Raw genomic sequence first — 22,178 nt, 5'->3', positions numbered from 1 at the left:
AATTTATATAAAATTAATTTGGAGAAAAACTTATGTTAAGTTATATACCTTTTTATAATAGGTAAATTAAGTAAAAAATAATATAAATTTTATAATATATAACCTTTATAAAAATATTATAAATTTTTCAATAACTTTCATTACACTTCTTATAAATAATATAATTTTTTCTATAACTTTAATATTTTACTTTTTATAAATAAGTTATGATAAAATAAATTATAATTTTTTTTATGAATAAATATATTACTTTATAATATATAGCTTGAACACATAAATAAGTTATACCTATACTTTTTGACTATAAATTTTTATAAATAAATATATTATAATATTTTTATAACATGTAAATTATTATTTATATTAAACTTTTTTTTATCATAACTTTAGAGTTTTTTTAGAATTTAAATAATATAATTTTTTTGTTATAAAACAATACACAAATTATTTTTATAATATCATTTTTTAGAATTTATAATATAATAACTTTTTTGCCATAACAATCTCAAACACTTATACGTGTTCTTGCTTATAATATAATTTTTATAACTTGTATAAAAACAATTTTTTAAAAAAAAATTAGATTTAAGTGTAATTACTTGCGTAATTATTCTAATTCTCACTCTCTTTTAAGAAATGGAAAGTGTAATTACACCCAATTCAATGAGACCCACTAATTACAATGGTTACCCAAGCATGACACTGTTACGTAATTACAAGCAATTACACCTAAATATTATTAGGTGGTTTTCCAAACACTAACTAAGTTAAAAAATGACATTAGGTAAAGGGAAATTAAGTTCATTTTAAAATATGGAATAAGGCTTGGGTTGTAATATTTAAGATTTAAATCCTACTTAGTCCGACCTATTATATATATTAGTATAATATTATATATTTATACTTCTATACTATTATTTAAGTCTTTAATTGAGTTGGTGTCATGAGTCACTCATATATTAACTTGGTTAAGAAAATTATAAAGATGTCCTTTCATAATTAAAATAAATTATATTATTCGAGAGTGTTTTAATCTTTTTATTTTTCTTAAAAGGCTAATATAAATTTGTAATCGGTGAAATATGAACATGGGCTATTTATATTATTAGAACATTACTTTTATTACTGGGCCAAAACTTTATTTTAATATAATATGTACAATATAAAAATAATAGTCTAATATAAATTTAAAATATTTAAATTTTTTTGTTTAAATTTTTAATAAAAATAGTCTAATTGATTTATCTAGCCCTTCAATTTTATAAAAAGAAAAATTATTTTAATCATTCATTTAATCTTTTAACCTTTTTTAGCCTTTAATTTTTTGTCAAATCGCCCAAAGTGTATGGAAAAATTAATTTTTTAAACTTTGCTGATATGGATTGCCATGTGGATGGCATGCCAATATTTAATTAATTTTTAAAATTTAAAAAATTTTTAAAAAAATATAAAAAAAATTTTAAAAATCATTAAAAATATTAAAAAATTATAAAAATTATAAAAAATAATTTTAAAATTTTAAAAAATTAATTAAATGCTAACATGTCATCCACGTGACAATTCCATTTATATCATGTCAATAAAATGAAAAATATGAACTTTTCCATCCATTTTGAGGTAATTTAACAAAATGTAAATTTAAAAATTAAAGAAGATAAAAAAATTAAATAAAAGGCTAAAATGATATTTTAAAAAAAACTTAAGGATGAAAAGATCATTACACCTAAAAAAGAAATATAAAAAACGCTAATATAAAATTTTTATAAAAGAAAAACAAAATGAATGAGTCCAAGTATAAATGAGTGAGATCCAAACTTAAACAATATAGACACTAATATTAATTAAATTTAAGAAGAAGAAGAAGAAGAAGAAGATTAATTAGGTGTGAAGTAGGTCGGCCAAAACTGAGATCTTTGAACAAGGATTTTTTCAATTTTGTGCAACTCAACTCGACATAAATTATAATTATAATAATTATTCTTTTAAACTGGATCGGCAACTCAACTCAGCCCGAGTTCCAGGCGTAATGTGAAAATATCACACTAATTTCAAGCAAATTGATGATATTAAAAATAAACCCAGATCTAACCCATTGTCCTACTTGGTACATATTTGAATTTTGCAGGGGTCAAACTGAAATAACAGATGAAAATGGCAGAGTAAGTGCAGCTAAAATGTAAATTGACCAAAGATTACATCAAAAGAGTTGATTAGTGCCTGATGGTTAACTCAGCTCTAAGATGAAGAATACCATTTATGAAATAAAGACTGTCTTCAGCCATGAACGATGTCCACGGTATAGCGAATAAATTCCGATACCCAACAGCTTTGCCCCCGGTGAATGTGTAGTTGCCTTTGTATTTGCTGACAAATTCCTCTGTTGGTTTCGACCTTGCTGCGAATTCGTAATCCACCGCAAAACTAACCGAACCCTTTTCCTGCATTCCTAGAAATAACCCGAAGCAATGGAACGAGCTTTGTTGGTCCATGTTGCAATGAGCCGATAGGAAGAAGCCTTGTCCACCGAGGTGGAATGCTTGAGAATACACACGTCCTGATGGGAACAAGTTTGCACATTCCTCTCTCTTGAGGTCTAGATATACGACGCATTGTTGACGGGGAAGTTCGAATTCCACTACTTTAACGGGTCGGTATTTGTAAGCTCGCTCGATGAAACGACGGTTCAAGGTGGCTGATTCTTCTGCTGCCAAGCTTCGTTGTCTATGTGGGGCTTCAGCTTTGAAAAAGAGGGCCTCGAGGACAAGCTTTGATGAAACTTCGTGATCAAAATCATTACATGTTAACACCTTCTTAAGTTTCCTGCAAGTCATATAAGGGAAACGGATAAAGCGTGCAAGGCGTGAACCGAGAACTTCCCTTCGGTCTTCGAGTTTTGGGTACTGAGTCCTGGCCCACTTCAAAACGAAGTCGTACACAGCATCTTCAGATGCAATTTGGAGATCATCACTGGACAATATTGCCTCAATCCCAGCTAGCGGCAAAGCCATTACCTCTTCTTGGAACCTGATAAAAGTGCCACAAAAGCAAATATAACACGACTCATGCCAAACAAACATACACGAAGCATGAAGAAGAACAGGAGCTTACTTGGTCATATCCTTGTAACGGGAAGCAAGATACTGTTTAGCAGCATCAGTCAATGGCTGGACAGCTTCACCCATTAATACGCTTGATGGAAGATCCAAATAAAGCAGAGCTGACTCTGGTGTCATAGGCAAATTGCGCAATAGCCGGCTGCAATATCTCATGCAAGAAGCAACCTCGAATTTATCAGCAGCCATCAACACATCGAGCAAGGCAGGAGCTGTGGTTACGGATAAGGTGTTGCTATACATAAAATTCAAAAGTTCCATGAGAGCAGCTTCCTCTGTAACATCAAAGTAACGTAAAATTCATCATTTCAAATTCGCCTGCTCACACATGTTTTGAGTAGGTAAAAGTACCATAGAGGCCGCTAGACTAGAAATTTGATTGCATTTTGCCTCCGTATGCTCAAAAAATGGGCAAATTAATCCTTGTGCATTGGATCAGTGAGCAAACTGGTCTTTTGTGTTAAAAATTTAATCCATTTTTACTGTAAAAAACTGGTAGTGCACCAGGACCATTCTTAACAGTAGAATTGGATAAAATTTTTAACAAAAGGACTAGTTCACTCTTTATTCTAACATATAAGGACTAATTTGGCCATTTTTGTAAGTAGAGGGGGTAAATGCAATCCGACTCTTAGTACAAGGGTCTCCATGATACTTTTACCATTTCGAGTAACTAACATAAACAAGAACAATAAAACGAAGTTTATGCATACCAGAGGCATTGATTCTTAAGGTAACATGCCGTTGCTCTGACTCTCTCATCCCATTTGAGAAAAGCTACAATATGCGAATAAGTAAACAAATAAGTATTATCAATCCTATAAACATGATATATCTTTTCACTTTTTTAAAAATCTATTTCGATAAAAAACAAAATCTTACTTTGTAAAAGAACGGGCTTTTTGCGGCTAAAATGGGAGAGCTAATATGCAATGTTTTAACTCTCAGAACGGTGGAACAATCCATATTCCAGCTCGATTCATTGCTATTAGCATCCTCATCACCTAAAAAAATTCCAACCAAGATCAAAAGGCCAACTAGGCAACTATGCCAAACAGTAATGGCACGAATAAGAATTCAAAGTGAACAACTAAATTCCCTTGTTAATTATACTATTTCAGAGAAAATTACTTTTCCTTCCGCGTTTAGTTACATAAAACCTGCATGTCCATAAGATTCTAAAAGTTTTTCTTGTTTTGCTTTATTCCAATTCAGTAAAAAACACGAGTATTAGCAAGATCATCAGTAGCCATGTTCAAGTAAAATTTCCCAAGTATTGCGCATAAAAATGAATAAAAGCAGTAACCTGATTGTGTTTCTTCAACCATCGCCACCGCCTCCTCATCTTGATTTTCACAGCCTGCAGCATCGTCCATATCTGGTTGGCCGTCATTTAAAACCTGCTCCTCAGGGCATAAACTAAGATCCAAAACTACAAAAGACATGAAAGAAAAAAAAAAGTTAAAAAGCAAACCAACATTATAAAAACATATTTTATTCATAAAGATTAACTATCAATATATCAATTTGCATGGACCACTGTAAATCTGGTTTAAAACAAGTGAGACAAAAGATTATATGTTAAGATGATTAAATCTCAAATCTTTGAAAGCTATCTTAGGCATAATCCTTTTTTATTTACAAAATTTTGAATATAATTGATCAAAATTTCCTTCAATTTCCCAAAATTAGTATAGCCTTAATTTTCATTTTCATTCTCTTTTTCAACTTAGGGTTCACAAAGAAGGCTTAAATACAAAGTAAGCTTCAATTGATTTATTACTAATTCTTTAAAATCTTGTTTCATTTTCGCAGCTAACCAAACAGAAGCAAACGAGGGGGGAATTAACAAACCATTTTCCTTCTTCATATCCTCTCGGCGCCGTTTACGGTGTCGAGCCCAATCGGCGATACTGGTACAACCTTCTCCATCAGGAAGACAATCGGATGGCCCTCCCATAATCTCGATCCGAAGAAGTCGGTCGGAGAAATTACTATCGTTGAAAGCGAAACCGAAATCACCACCAGAACCGGCGGAACCACGGGAGTAATCCGAGTCCATTTCATTTCTCGGGTCAAACAGATCCGAATTCAATTGGTCTTTCATCCCAAAATCCCCCCGAACCTAAAACCCTCCCTTAAATTTTTTCCCTTTCCCTTTTTTAAAAAAAAAACTGATAATATGAAATAATTGAAAAGAGTAGCTTAACAAAAAGGAAAACCCTAGAAATTGAAAAAACTGGCGTTACCTAAATGAAGGTAGGAGATGGATTAAGTTGCTGCAACTGATAACTTTTTTCACCCAAGAATTTTTCAGTACAAATAAAACGAATAAGCTTTACAGGCCTTTTTGTAGTATCATTTTTTGAGAAAAAAAGGAGGTAATTTCCATGAAGTCCCTAAAATATTTCCAAATTTTTAATTTGGTCCCTATAATTTGAATCCAAGAACGTTGTCTATCTTGTTCTTCAATCAACCTAATCTTCAACTGAGCCTTGTATTATTTGAATAGGATTAAATCAACTAGTCGGATTTGTTAAATTGAGAATCAGTTGATATATCAATTTAAATATAGAGTTCAATTGGCCTTTGAGTAAATAATTTAAACCCAATAAAAAATGAAAATCGAGACAAGAACGATAGTTAAACCGATTTTATAATTTTTAAAATTTTTCGTTTTTAGCGATAATTATTTAGATTAGATTTGAAACAGCCAAATAAGGGAATTAATGGGGTCAGTCCTGGTGAGCTTTGAACCATTTGATTATTATTTAAACCTCATCAGCTAATTTTTATTTATTTATTTTGTTTTTTTCTGTAAACGGGTAGTCTTGGTTGGCATGTAATAAAAAAAATTAAAAATACATTTATGTTAAAATGAAGAAATAAAGAAGGGTCTAATTAAGGATTGTTTTTTTTTAATCTTAAAAACATTTTTATATTTTATCAATTTAATCCCTTTATCCAATATGAATGATTAACGTGACCCAATACTGTAATGATCCCAACAAAAAAGTTTTCAAATGATTATAAAAGTAAATCCCTATAATTATTTCATCCCAAAAGTTAAAGAAGAAAATATTCCTACAGTTATCAGCTTTGGCTCGTGATCTATGGATTCAAAATGGTATAATTATGGTTTTAGTCCCTATACCTTTTCTTTTCAGGTAGGGGACCAATGTCTAGTTGGTGTTAAAGTGATGATATGAATTCAAAAAAAAAAAACCCATAAACATTTGAGTGACATGAAATCTATTATTAGTTAAACATAATTGATTGAATTTTCATGTAACCCTAATTGTATAATTAGATAATAATAAATTCATATTATCACTTTAACAACAACAAGTAATTGAATTATCAAATTGAACTTAAAACCAAATTATGTTAAATTAAAATAAATGAATTAAATCTCAAATTTCGTCCTAATAAAAAGACTAAAATTGCAATTAAATCTTGGCCTTGAAATGAAGAATTTAGACCATTCCCAATGAAGTAGCACGTTTTATTATTATTATTATTATTTTATAAAATTTGGTGTTTGGTCCCCCAATTGTAGGTTCAACCAAATCCACCCAAGTTGCTAATTTAACAATAATAAAGTGACCAAGTTGCGAATTCATAAAAGAAGCCGCCCTCCTAATTGGTTATTGCCAAGTCTTTACTATATATATTTGCATAAAATTATGGGATAAAATAACATTTAGTCCCTAAATTTAATAGATATTTTTCATTTTAGTCTCTAAACTTTATATATATATATTAACTTAGAATTTGACAGCTTTTCTCGATTTGATCTTTTAAATTATATTCTGTTAAGGTATGGTCACGCGACACTTTATAATTGTACTATGTCATCATTTGATATTTCTTTTAATTTATTTGTATTTTTTTGGATTTTATAATTTTTTTAAAATTTTTTAGGAAATAATGTGATACAATATTAAAGTATTGTATCATTGTAATTTAACAAAATTTAAATTCAAGGATTAAATTAGAAAAAACTGTCAAATTTTGAGACCAATACAAACAAAAAAAGAAGATAAAAATGAAATTGAAAAAAGTTACCAATTTTAAAAATTAAATGTTGTTTTTCCCTAAAATTAATATCAATACTTAACAGTCAAATACATTTCAGCTACACGTAGACAAATTGTAGCATAAATTTTCAACCAAGGAAACAAGTGATGGAGATCTGAAAACATATTTTATTTAATTTAAGATATTCAAGGTTAGATTTTAAGTTTATGAAATTGTACGAGTCATCTGCTATATTTTATTATTTTCAAACCCACATATCATTAATGTCTGCTCTCTATTTTTCTCCTTTTTTTTTTTATGTTTGTTTTTCTTGCATTCTTCCTAGTATCTTTACTTTTTTTGATTCTTTTTCTTTTCTATAGAGAAAGAAATGGAGGGATTGAGTATTGAAGACCGCGAAGAGGAGGTATGGCAGTTTCATAGTGGGATTGTATCTCAAAAATTAGAGTATGAGTTTTGTTTAGTTGGATATTTTCCTATGGCAAGTGTTGTTCAATTTTCAGCCATGCGAAACACGATGACAAATCTCTAACACCTTCTTAGAGGTGTTTTGATTTCAATTTGGGGGGGGGAGGGGGGGAATGATACTTATTTAATTTTTATCATGAACTAAATATTGCTGGAGTGAGTATGGGTGCCCCATGGATGTTTAATAATCATCTTTTGGCGTTTCATCAACTGAAGGATGATGAAGATCTAATACAAGTACCTTTGATATTCTCTTCTTTTTGGGTTTAAATTCATGATCTCCCACTGGGACTATTTTCTGAGATTGTTGCAAAACAATTTGGAAATTTCATTGGATAGTTTTTGGAGTATTATGCCAAATAGATTAGTCGCAAATTTAAGAATTTCTCGAGAATTCGTGTTCACCTTGATGTTTGAATACCACTAAAACGACAAAAGAAAATCATGTTTTCTTTTTCAAATTTTGTTTATGCAAAATTTCGATACGAGAAGCTAACACTTTTTTGTATTTTTGTGGATGCCTTGGGCATGGGCCTAATTTCCGCCCTATCAGATTAAATCATGGCATGAAGTAGATAGAATTAAGATGGGATTTATTGTTGAAGGCACCACTGAGAAGGACCACCACCATGTCCAGTGTTTCGCTTTGTGAAGATGATAGTGCAGAATTTTTGGGAGCTAAATTAGGAAAGCAAGATATAAAGAGAAATTTATGGGATGATTAAATGCAGAAATCATGGCAGAAGATAAATTCTATCTTGGGATTTAATTTGGAAGGAAATTTGAATCCATCGGAAAGGAAATAAGAGAGATCCTCTGGTGGGCCGAGTAAGGATGTTATGGAGCATGACTTGGATGACAACCCAATTGAGGGCATTTATGGGAAGAAAATGCTAAGATCTGTGAACCAGTTTACAACGTTTTTGGCTATACAAATCTTTTAGAGACTATTGATGAGCGTGGCCAAACTTGTCACCAAAGGATATCGACGACTGTTGTTACGCAAGCTGACCGAACGTAATGAAAATTTTATGTTGGAATGTCTGTAGTTTGGGGAGTCTACGAGCTATCAGAAGACTTCAACATATGCTGAAAATTTATCATTCTCAAATTGTCTTCTTCATGGAGACAAAACTCAATTCAAACCAGATGGAAAAAGTTCGAAAACGTTGTGGGTTCTAAAATGGTATCGATGTGTCGACTAAAGGCACAAGTGAAGGACTTAGTCTTGGATGGAATACAAGGAGTTTAGTCACACTGAGAAGCTTCTTTAAAAACCACATTGATGTTAAGATTTAGGAAGATGCAGATAGTCCAATATGGCAGATGATAGGGTTTTATGGTGCCACTGATGCTCATTCTAAAGTAGAATCTTGGGACCTTTTACGATCGTTGGGGTGGGAGCAAAATTTTCCATGGATGGTATGTGGCGATTTTAATGAAATTTTGTATTTTTTTAGAAGAAAGAGGGGTTGCCTTGGGATGGAAGGCGTATAGAGGAATTTCGAGCTACCTTAGCTGAAAGTCAATTAGAGGATATGTGTTATTTGGGTCCATGGTTTACGTGGGAAATGGTAAATTTGTCGAAGAATAATATTAGAGAAAGACTCGATCGAGGAGTGGCAAATTTAGCATAGTGGATGTTTATACTATTTTTTCTCTTCATCACTTACAACGTTCTTTCTCCGATTACTGTCATTTGCTTGTAACCACAAACCAAGAAGAACAAAGATATAGAAAGAGAAGGTTTCACCTTGAAACATGGTGGACTTTGGAGGATTCGCGTGAATTAGAAGTTCGACGCCTATGGGAAAACAGTTCTAGTCATGTTATAAATCGGCTTGCTTGTTTAAGTGTTGGTTTACAGGATTGGGTAGAGCAATTAAAGAAGAAAAAGTTGGTTTATCGAAGAATCTTGTTAGGCCACTTGATTACCTGGATAACCTTGACAGGAACGATGAGACCCTCTTAGAGCTTATTGATGTTAAAATGCACCTTAATATGGTGATTGAAAAAAAAAACTTTATTGGGAGTAAAGGGCAAGAGCAAATTGGCTAAAAATGGGGGACCAAAATACGACTTTCTTTCATAAATTTTCCTCTAAGCAACACTACACAAATTATATTAGAGGATTGCAAAAAGATGGACAGATTGCTTCGGATCATCAATAAATGGAGGCCACAACTAATGATTATTTTTCTAATCTCTTTTCTACACAATGGGTTGGTGATCTAGAGCATATACTTTCTAGAGAAGATCAGTGCGTTTCAGATAGTATGTACCAAAATCTTAATATTGAATATAAAAGAGAAGAGATTTTTTCAGCTTTGAAGGAAATAGAGCCAACAAAAGCTTCGGGTGCTGATGGTTTACCAACGTTATTCTTTCAAAAATACTAGCACATTGAAGGTCAGGATATTGGTTCTTTTTGTCTTGGCATTCTTAGTCGAGGTGTTTTTTTGGAGACTCTTAGTTCTACTCATATTGTCCTTACACCGAAGGTTGCTCATCCTAATAATTTAATGAACTTCCATCCTATCAGCCTTTGTATGATGTTCTACAAGATTGTTTCAAAGAACATGGCTAATTGTTTTAAAAAAGTATTAGATACATGTATTAACGAAGCACAAGGTGTGTAACACCCCTAACCCGTACCTGTCGCCAGAATAGGGTTACGAGGTATTACCTATCAATACACATCACTTAACATACAAAACTCATACATTTATGCATTCATAATCAAAATACCATTCAACACTATCATATTGTCCCTTATAAGGATTTACGAGTCCTTAAACATGCTTTAGAAATGGTTCGGGACTAAACTGATAACATATGAAAATTTTAGAATCTTAGAAAATTTTCAAACATACAGGGACCACACGCCCGTGTGAACAAGCCGTGTGAAAAATTGGAGAGTATACATATTGGAGAGTATACTGACTTGGGTCATACGGCCAACCACACGCCCGTATGTCTAGCCCATGTGCCTTTCGAAGTGGCCACACATGCCCATGTGCTAGGCCGTGCCAAACCTATAGGGTATACTGACTTATGCAACACAACCAAGTCACATGCCTGTGCGCAAATTAGGGGTATATTGACTTGTACCACACGGCCAGTCACACGCCTGTGTGTGAGACTGTGTGGAGTATACTGACTTCATTTAATATCATCATCAAAGGAGACACGACTGTGTAACATGAACGTGTATCACACACGGCTGAGACACACGCCCGTGTCTCTGCCCGTGTGGACAAAAATAGGCTATTTGCAAAGTCATTGTGCCACCCTATTTTTACATGTATACACAAGCATAAATGGTAACATTTTTACAACCAATTGGCAGCCATTCCATAACATTTCATACACATATGATATCATTTCCTCATAGAATTCAAATACTTAGCTAATATCATAGATTTCCCATTCATAAGCCTATCATATAACAAAACACATTTGCATATTTCCATTCCATCAACAAATTGCCAAAACTTACCAAAACATATTAACAAGTTTAGCCAAATCGCATGGCTTAGACTGTAATACCCTGAAAATTACTACAGTAAGAAAGTAAGATATTATCCTTGATATAGTTAAGGAAATAAAGTGACAAAAAGGAAAATTTTATTATGTCAACATTGGGAAGTATATTACGATATATTACATTATTAATTCAAGAAATGACTAAATTGTAAAAGTGAGAAAGGTTTTGTTGCCCAAGAGTAAATACTTAGAATTTGAGGGGTTAAAATGTAAATATAAAAAATTTGAAGGACCAATAATGCAAATATTTTAGGGGTGGAATAATCTAGAAACTAAAGAAAATGGATGAATTAGGACCAAATCGAATAGGTGAAGAATTATGATGGACTAAATCGTAATTTTCTCAAATTAAGTGATGACTCAATGATGGAATTTTAAAAGATTATGAAAGGCAAAATGGTCAATTAGTAAGACAGAGAATTCTAGAATGTAATGATTATGTTGATGATATTTTAAATTAATTAATTAGATAAATATTATTTTATTAATATTTTAATAAGATATTTATGATTATTTTTTTATTTTATTTAGTATATATATGTGTGCGTGGAAAAACACACACACACACACACACAGACACACACACACACATCCATCACATTTCCATGCATTTCACATTAGAAAAGAAGAGAAGAAAGAAAGTTTTACTTTCTTTACAATTTAGTCCTTCTACCAAAAATTTGCCATTTTCACCTAGAAATCAAAAGAATTTTCATAGCTACCGAGAGAGAAAAATGTTAAGGAGACTAAGGGGAGTTAGAATATCAAGTTGGATTCAAGAAATAGAAGTTGGAGGAGAGATAAAAATCAAGTTAAAGATTGAAATCAATAGAACAAGGTAAGAACTTTAGGACTTCAATATATTTTAAGTAGAGTTTCTCATGTAAGGTAATATCAAAAGCATGAAAATGATGTTAAGGTAGAGTTTTCTTATATAAGGTTCTATGTTCTTGATACATTAGTGAAGGGAAATAAGAGAAAATGATGGGAAATATTGTAGTGAATGGAAATAAGGGTGTTATAAACTTAAAACAGTTTTGGACAGCACCAGTAGTTAAACTTTGAAAAATTACCAAAAATTGTGAAAATTGAATTAGAGGTTGAATAAAATATGAAATTAAATTTTATTGAGTTTAGTTTTCATAGAAGAAACGGTGTAAGCAATGGAATTGTAAATTGTGAGATATAATAAATTTTATGAGTCAAGGTCAGAATAATTTCGGGTTCCTCTATTTTGACTTTGGAAAATCATAAAAAATTAGATAAAAATAATTAGGGGCTTAAATTTATATTTTTAAATCCCTAATAAGTCTATTTTCAAGATAAGCAAATGGAAACATCATCCAATTTCTGTACTAAAGGATAATTAATTTTTAGTAAGGAAAGGTTGAAGCTGTTAAACAGCAGAATAGGGGTAAGTTTGAAGATTTTACTGTACTTATTGGATAAATTATAAATTTTTAAATTTTTATGGTAGAAATATATTTAAGTCTAGTTTTAGAAACATCAAGCAGTTCTTAATTTAGAATTCTGTAGCTCAAGATATAAATATTTTAGTGACTATGACTCAAGTGGACAGCTTGATATGAACATATGAGAAAATAGTGGAATTATATATAAATTAAGGATATGGAATGGAGAGGAGGAGGAGAAAAATATATATGAATATTTAGTTAGTATGAGTTACGTTAAAGTGGTTAATTTGCATGTGTTAGGCTTGAGGCTTTAGGGGTAATTTTGTAAAAATATAAAAAATGACCAAATTGAATGAAATGAATTATTTTATTATCTAAATTAATAAATTGAATGAAATTATTAATTTAGATCAAGATTGGTTAAAAAATCGAGAAAAATATAAAATTATCGAAATGCCCTTGAATCTTGGTATTTTTGCAATTTAACGAGATAAGTTCGTGAAACCTAATTATGTGAGATAAAGAAATATGAATTGATGGTACATGAAATATTGAGATAAAGAAATATGAGTTGATGGTACATGAAATATTGATATAATGAATTAACTGATTTATGTTTATGAAGAAATGGTAAGAGAATGATATTTATCATGACATGTAAATATGTGATTATCTTTGATACGTTGATACAAGGAAAATAAGTATGTTTAGGGGGCAATATGTTTGATTTTGATTGGTCCCAAATATGAATGCTAGATGAAATAAAATATCTGATAAATAAATTTGTAACTCTGGTAATGCCTCGTACCCTATTCCGGTGATGGATACAGGTAGGGGGTGTTACATAGACTTATAACACAAAACTTACCAAAATCACAATTTCAAGTGACCATAATTATCACCATTATAACTAGCCTATACATGCCATATTTACATATAACCTCAAGTTGAAAAGTACCAATCAGCAATTGGATAGTGTGATGTATAACTCCGACTTGTCCGAAACGAGCAAGCTAACGAACCTCTATAAAACTTGGAAAAAGAAATAGAGTAAGATTTATAGCCTAGTAAGCCCGTATAATTCAAAACTAAACTTACCATTTAGACATAACCAAGACAATAATTAAAGTTTATTCAATTCAATTACCAAATACCTAAACACAAACATTCATCACAAGTTAGTTATCTAAATATATGAAATTATCCATATTCTCAATGTAAATACTCAATACATTGTATCATATCAAACTTACATATATCATGAACATCATTTTTTACTTTCAATCGTATGACAGTAATTCGTCCGTATAAACAATTATCACAAAATTTATGCCCGTTGAACCTATTAGAATCTCGAGGGATACTTAAATGAAACACAGTACATATAAATCAGTAATTCGTCAATTCCTTATCATTTTCCGCTCTTTCAAGCTATGAACAGTAAACTCCTCCTGAGCTGATGGACAGTAAGCTCGTACGAGTTGAGAACAGTATGCTTTTACGAGTTGATATATCGGTAAGCTCATACGAGCTAAGGTGAGTCTGCAACACATGCAAGATCTCAACCAAAACGGTAACCCTAATGACATGTCACTCGTATCTTACGAATTCTTACGGTTCAAACGGGGCCTGGTAACAATTAAACTATATCGATAAGGCATTCAAATTCCAAATACATCAACTACTCAATTATACACATTCATTACAATTATTTCAAGTATTTAAAAGTTTGATTCTAATTATACAAACTTACCTCAAGTTGCTCGGATATAAATTATCAACTATTCGTCCACTTTTCCTTTTCCTCGATCTAAACCTGATCTCGGCTTATCTTGATCTATATATTATCAAAATTAGCTTATTTAATTAAATATTATGAAATTTAGTCCAAACCACATATTAGGGCTATTTTACACATTTGCCCCTAAACTTTCATATTTTTACAATTTAGTCATTATCACATAAAATTGCAAATTCATGCAATTTAGTACTATCCATGCTTAGCCGAATTTACCACATTTACTAGTAGCCCATATTTTCAACTTATTCACACTTTTACCCACCTAATTTTACATTTTACAATTTAATCCATTTTTAACATTTTTGTCAAAAATCACTTTATAAAACTAGTTTAACTATTAACAATTATTTAAAATCCATCATCAACCGTCATATTACTCAAACATTCAACAATGGAAGCATAATAAATCTTTAACAATTTCAAAATCTAAGGTACGGTCTAGCTAGAATACGAAGCAACGATCTCAAAAACGTAAAAATCATTAAAAACCGAGCTAGAACTATACTTAATCAACTAGAGAAGTAATAGTCGATTGAACCCTAAATAAATAGCTTTTCTTCTTTGTTATGGATGGTTGAAGATGATAATATTCACTAACGGTTTCATTTTGTTTTATTATTATTAATTTAAATTATTATGTAATTACCATACTAACCTTTAATAAAATCTTAATATAACACATAAGCCATGGACATAAATGTCCACTAACCTTAATCTTGGTCTAATTTCAACATAAGGACTCCCAAAATTTAATTTTATAGCTATTTAATACTTTTAACTATTAGAACTCAAGTTTAATGCTTTACGCGATTTAGTCCTTTTTCTCGGATTAACCATTCAAACAGTAAAATTTCTTTACGAAACTTTCACACAATAATTCTATCATGTTGTAAACTTTAATAAAATAATAAAATAAACATTTTGACCTTGGATTTGTGGTTTCGATACCACTATTTTGATTTGACTCAAAAACAGGCTGTTACAACTCTCCTCTTTTAGGGATTTTTGTCCCCGAAAATTTTACCAGTAAATAGGTTAGGGTACTATTTTCTTATAGCTTTCTTGGGTTCCCACGTAACTTCTTGGATCCCATGTTTATGCCAAAGAACCTTTACTATAGCTATGCGCTTATTTCTCAATCCTTTGATTTCACGAGCTAAAATCCTGATCGGTTCTTTGCTATACATCAAATTAGCCTGTATCTCAACATCTACTAGAGAAATCACATGTGACGGATCGGATCTGTATCGACGTAGCATAGAAACGTGAAAGACATTATGAATCTTTTCAAGTTCTAACGGTAAAGCTAGTCGATACGTCATTAGCCCTATTCGTTCAATAATCTCATACGGCCCGATGAAACACGGACTCAAATTCCCTTTACGACTGAATCGTAGAACCATTTTCCACAGTGACACCTTTAAAAGCACTTGATCCCCGTCTTGAAATTCAATTTCTTTACGTTTCAAATCCGCGTACGGTTTCTATCGATCTGAAGCTGCTTTTAAAATTGTCGCGAATCGTTTTCACTTTTTCTTCAGTTTCTCTGATTAGTTCAAATTTCACATCTTTTTGAAGTATTCGTGTCATTGGTGTCGTAATCATCGAAAATCCTTTCACAAATCTTCTGTAATAGCCCGCTAAGCCTAGAAAACTACAGACTTTAGACACATTTCTTGGAGGTTTCCAATCAACAATAGTAGAAATCTTACTCGGGTCAACTCTAACACCGTTGGCTGAAACAATATGTCCCAAAAATCTAACCTCTTGGAGCCAAACTCACATTTTTTGAACTTTAGAAATAACTGCTTATCACGTAGAGTTTGTAACACAACTCTCAAGTGCTCAGTATGTTTAGATTCATCTCGTGAATAGATCAGAATGTTGTCAATGAATACAACAACAAATCTGTCTATATACTGTCTAAATATTTGATTCATCAAGTCCATAAAAATTGCAAGAGCATTAGTTAAACTGAAAGGCATACCAAGGAATTCATAATGTCGATAGCTTGTTCTAAATGCAGTTTTCTGTACATCCGACCCTTTAACTCGCAATTGATAATAACCCGATCTCAAACTAATCTTTGAAAATACTGTAGCCCTTTTCAACTGATCAAATAAATCATCAATCCGCGGTAGAGGGTATTTGTTCTTTATAGTTACTTTATATAGCTGTCTGTAATCGATACATATTCTCATCGTGCCATCTTTTTTTTTCATGAACAATATCGGTTCACCTCAGGGAGAATAACTCGGTTGTGCAAAACCTTTTTCTGTCAATTCTTGTAACTGAGCTTTCAACTCTTTTAATTCTATTAGAGCCATTCTGTACGGAGCTATCAATATCGATGTTGTTCTTGGTACTAAATCAATACCAAATTCAACCTCTCTGATCGGCGGCAAACCCGGTAATTCTTCTGGAAATACATTCGAAAACTCACAAACAACAAGTACAGATTCAATCTTTGATTCAGACACCTTATTATCTAATACATATGCATCATAGCCTTTTTTCATATATTTTTGAGCTAACATAGACGATATCACGATAGGTAATTCACTCGAATAATCAGACTTAATCTGAAGAATCTCACTGTTTTGACATTTCAATTCGATAGTCTTTCGTCTACAATTCACAATTGCAACATGCATAGTTAACCAGCCCATACCCAGAATCACATCAAACTCATCGAATGGTAAAAGCATCAAGTCAGCCCGAAAATAGTAACCCCGAGTCATCAAAGGACATTTCTTACAAATTTTACCAACTAAAATAGACTTCCCTAAGGGGTTTGATACTTTAATTACAAACTCTGTAGACTTGACATGTAAACTCTTTTTGAATACTAAATTCATACAGATATATGAATGAGTTGATCCTAGATCTATCAACGCAACTATATCAGTATCAAAAAGAGAAAAAGTATCGATAATAACATCTGGCGATGATGTCTCATTCCGTGCACAGATAGCATAAGCTCGGACAGGTGCTCGTGCCTCGGATCTCACAGCAGAATCTCTCGTAACACCTCGATTACCACTTGTATGTCCTGTAATGACCCGAACTTTACGGTTATCAGAAAAGTGTATTTTCGGGTCTCTATTTCTGAAAAAGGATTAGTAAATATTTATTAAAAATATTTACAGAGTTAAGTGAATGGTTAATTAAAGTTTAATGAAATGAATTAGCTTAAATTAAGAGTAATTAGATAAAAGGATTAAATTGAATATAATGTGAAAGTTTAATTATAGAATAAAGAAAATTGAAGGGACTAAATAAGTAAATAAGCCAAAGTGAATGCCAAGTGTGTGATAAAAATAAAATACATGTGTAATAAATATTATACATACATTTGTAATACATGTATGTATTTACTTATTATTTAAATAAATATTATTATATATTAATATTATTTTATATTGGTTAAATAAATAAAATAAATAATTGAAAGACAAATGTGTGGTTATGATTTGATACAAGTGTATTAATAAAAAAATAAAAAAATAAATACATACATTTGTAATACATGTATTTAATTATTAATAGATATTTATTATTTATAAAAGATATTTATTAATTAATTAATTATATTATAAGATATTTATATAATAAATAAATTTAATTATGACAAGTGTATGGAGATTATGATATACAAATGTAAAATGAATATTTGATATTAAATAGATATTTTTATAGTTATTGATGTTATTATATTATATTATATTATATATATATAGTTAAAACATAGAATAAAAGAAAGAAATAAAAGAGATGAGAAAAAGAAACAAAATATGAAACGTTAGGAGGGGAAGGAAAGAAAAGAAAAAAGAAAGAAGAAAGAGAAATTTTAGGGTTTGAAGTTTAAGGTTTAAATAGGTATGTTAATTAAGTCATTTTTCTTTTAATTTTGATGTTTTAGAAGTTTTAGAACAAAGTTTTGTAGAAATTAAGTTGAGATTTTGGAAGTTCTTAGGTTTTTGAGTATAGTACTCATGTTGAACAAATGATTAAATTAGGGATTAAATTGATAGAATTCTTATTTAGAATTGATTAAAGGATTAAATTGTAAAGTAAGCTATAAGTTTTATGTTTGAGGGACTAAATTGGAAGAAATTTGAAATTAGAGTTTTATCATGAACATTGAATATTCATGTTGAATATGATAGAAAATTGAATAGTAATGAACTATGTATTGAGTGATAAAAGCAAATGTGTTAATTGGGATTAAATTGAAATTTAGGCAAAAGTCGAATAAAAATTGAAATATTTAATGTGAAATTGAATGGTAGTATATTGATATTTAATTGTTTTAATTTCCGTAGCTAATGTTGTCTCAGAAAAACCTCGGCTAAGCAAGAAAATAGCAAAGACAACGGGGTTAGCTCGGAAATTATGGTTTGTATTTCTATAATCCGAATTTAGTTATTAATTGTTATATTTTATTTAAAGTATATAACAAATGTTAAGATAAGAATTATTGTGTTTTATGATTGAAATGGATTAATTGGTATATGTTAAAATTTATTGAATTTATTTGAATATATGTGATTGGTGTGGTATTGAATATGAATGTATGTTATATTGAAAAATATATTGATTTGGAAAATGATGAAATTGATATGAAAATATATGATTATTGAGAAATTTGAACATTTGTTAATGTAAAGTGAATTGATATATATATATTGAACTGAAAATATATATGATTAGCTGAAATATGTACTGAATGAAAACTGAAAGTTTATTGAATACCCTATTAATAGTATCGGGCTAGTCGGGTATAATTGGCATGCCATAGGATTCTGACTTTGTGTCGATGAGACACTATAAGTGTCGCTTTACTGTTACTGTTCCGGATTAGTTCCGAAGAGGTACTCTGTACCTTACTGTTACTGTTACTGTTCCAGATTTGTTCCGATGAGGTACTCTGTGTACCGCTACTGTTACTGTTACTGTTACCATTATGGTGTATTCCGGCTCCGGCCGATGAAACACTGTATGCTATCCCAATGTGTAGGTTGGATCCGTGTATCCGTCTAGGTCCGAATATGTTAATACGGGGTAAATTATTGTACTGAACAATTGAATGATACTGACAATTACTGAATAATTGACTGATACTGAATAACTAATTGTCATTGAACAATTGATCGTTACTGAATGATATTGATAAAGTGATTAATATTGAAAATACTGACTGTTTTTAGAATGGATAAACACAGAATAATGATTGATAATTGAATCGTTGAATAATATTTAATGATATTAAATAGTGAACTGAAGTATGAAAAAGACACATGAGTTAAGTATCTCTGAATTGAATTAGTTACAAGGAATTTATCTATGTATTGAACAATTATATAAATGTGATTGATATATGATTTTTATGTAAATGTTCTATTTTCATATTAATAAGTGTTCGGATTATAGAGATACCACTAAGTTCATACTTAGCGTACGGTTTTTTTCCGTGCGCAAGTTAGGTTAAAGTCAGACCGTTGAATCAGCATCTTAGGCTGATCCCGAACTCAATAAGGTAAAGCATGTTAATTGTTGATAATGGCATGTACTTGGGATGTCTTAAGTGTGTTATTTTGCATTGTGATTATAATAATGAAATAAGTAAATTGATAATTAATAATGATACATGATAAGTGTTTTAAGTCAAGTATTGGATTGGTTTAGTATTGGTATTTGTATTGGTTATGGTTTGAAATTTGCAAGGTTGGCTAGTAAAGTGTGAAAGATTCATTATTGAGTCCACACGGCCTGGCACACGAGCGTGTGACCAGATCGTGTGAGACACACGGCCTGTACACGGGCGTGTGTCTTGGCCGTGTGAAATTAATTTGTTCATAGGTAAAAGTTAGAGAGCTCCACGAGTAGAAGACAAGGGCGTGTCCAGGCCGTGTGAGTCACATGGTGTGGCCACATAGGCGTGTCACATAAGCCATACGGGCGTATGGTACTGTTCATAAAAGGGAAATTTTAAAAATTTTATCAGAAATTTTATAAGCTTCCGATTGAGTCCTGGTTTGGTTTTAACATACATTTTAAGTCTCGAGGGTCCATTAAAGGAACATTAAGATCTATTTTATGAACTGAATTGTATTTCTTTCTTTATTAATTGTAATTAAACTGTAGTGACCGGTAATACTCCATAATCCTGTTTCGACTACGGGATAGGGTTAAGGGGTGTTACATTTCCAGTGTTTTGGGGTGGTCTACCTCTAGTAGTTGTATTGCTTAATTTCGTCAGTTGATCTTTTTCAGTTGTAAAATTTTCTGGATAGTCCCGTAGATAATGATCAAAAGATCCACATTTAAAACAAGCTCCGCTCACTAATCTATATTCACCGTAATGTCACTTATTGCAGTGCTTACATTTTGGTCCAGCATTTCTAACACTACCCACACTGGTAACTGATGTCGTCTGAGGTTTAGAGCTTAAATGTCTCACATCTCTGTCTCTAATCGAAATCCCCGCAAAAGCAACAAAACGAAGATGATATTCTCTAGATTTCTTTGATGCTAGCTGATGTGATTTGCCCGCAAATCTCTTTCTAAAGTCTCTAGCCTCAGAATCGACTTTTCTTTTCTCTTTGCAAAGCTCTTCAGTTTTACAAGCTCTGTCAAACAGAACAACAAACTCTTTCAGCTCAAGAATTCCAACTAATAGTCTGATTTTTTTCATTCAATCCATCCTCGAACCTTTTACACATTATAGCTTCAGAAGAAACACATTCATGAGCATATTTACTGAGTCGTACAAACTCTCTTTCATAATCTGTTACCAATGTGCTACCCTACTTCAATTTAAGAAATTCTTTTCTTTTCTGATCAATGAACCTTTGGTTGATGTATTTCTTTTTGAATTTAACTTGAAAGAACTCCTAAGTAACTCTTTCCCGTGGAACTACGGATATCAAGGTATTCCACCACTGATACGCAGTATCTCTCAATAGTGATACATCACATTTTAAACATTCTTCAAGTGTGCAAGATAATGCATCAAATACCCGAATCGTGTTCTCAAGCCAAAACTCAGGTCTCTCAGGGTCATCATTAACAGTGGCTCTAAATTCCTCATCTCCATGTTTTCATATCTTATCAACATGTGGTTTATTCAGTCACAGAGAATCCATACCCTGAGGAACTACAGGGATCGGTGGGGGTAGAGGTTGCTAAATAGCTGGGTTCGTATGAATGTACTGTGTAAACCACTCGTTCATTATTTGGAAGAAGGCTTATTTAGCCTCACCCCCATGACTATTCGTTACAGGTTTAGATTCAGAACGCGCTACCCTTTGAACGGGAGCTGGCGCGTTACTCTCAACATCATCTACTACAGCTCATTCAGTATCCATTACTACATAAAAACACATTTGAAAATGTCAGGAGTCATCACACTATCATAGTTTTAGATATGACATGTATAGCTAGACTCACATATGCTATATTAGTCCTAGAATTGACTAAAACGTAGCTCTAATACCAATAAATGTAACACCCCTAACTCGTATCCGTCGTCGGAGTAGGGTTACGAGATATTACCTGTCAATACACATCACTTAACATACAAAAATCATACATTTATGCATTCATAATCAAAATACCATTCAATACCATCATATTGTCCCTTATAAAGATTTACGAGTCCTTTAACATGCTTTAGAAATGGTTCGAGACTAAACTGATAACATATGAAAATTTTGAAATCTTAGAAAAATTTCAAACATACAGGGACCACACACCCGTGTGAACAGGCCGTGTGCCTTACACGGCTAGCAG

General features: G+C 31.5%; 1 protein-coding gene across 1 annotated transcript; it reads right to left on the bottom strand.

The window, feature by feature from the left end:
* Positions 1-2,046: 2,046 nt before the first annotated feature.
* LOC107919427 (BTB/POZ domain-containing protein POB1) lies at positions 2,047-5,432 on the bottom strand. Its single transcript, XM_041082812.1, has 7 exons — positions 5,363-5,432; positions 4,968-5,270; positions 4,420-4,545; positions 3,996-4,117; positions 3,827-3,890; positions 3,109-3,388; positions 2,047-3,024 (listed from the first exon to the last, which is right to left on the bottom strand). The coding sequence occupies exons 2-7, from the start codon at positions 5,218-5,220 to the stop codon at positions 2,211-2,213; spliced, it is 1,659 nt and encodes a 552-aa protein (XP_040938746.1). The 5' UTR covers positions 5,221-5,270; positions 5,363-5,432; the 3' UTR covers positions 2,047-2,210.
* Between the last annotated feature and the right edge of the window lie 16,746 nt (positions 5,433-22,178).

This window comes from Gossypium hirsutum, chromosome A12 (assembly GCF_007990345.1).
Source record: "Gossypium hirsutum isolate 1008001.06 chromosome A12, Gossypium_hirsutum_v2.1, whole genome shotgun sequence".
In the NCBI taxonomy this organism is placed as follows: Eukaryota; Viridiplantae; Streptophyta; class Magnoliopsida; order Malvales; family Malvaceae; genus Gossypium; species Gossypium hirsutum.
This window is presented reverse-complemented; position numbering and strand designations above follow the sequence as displayed.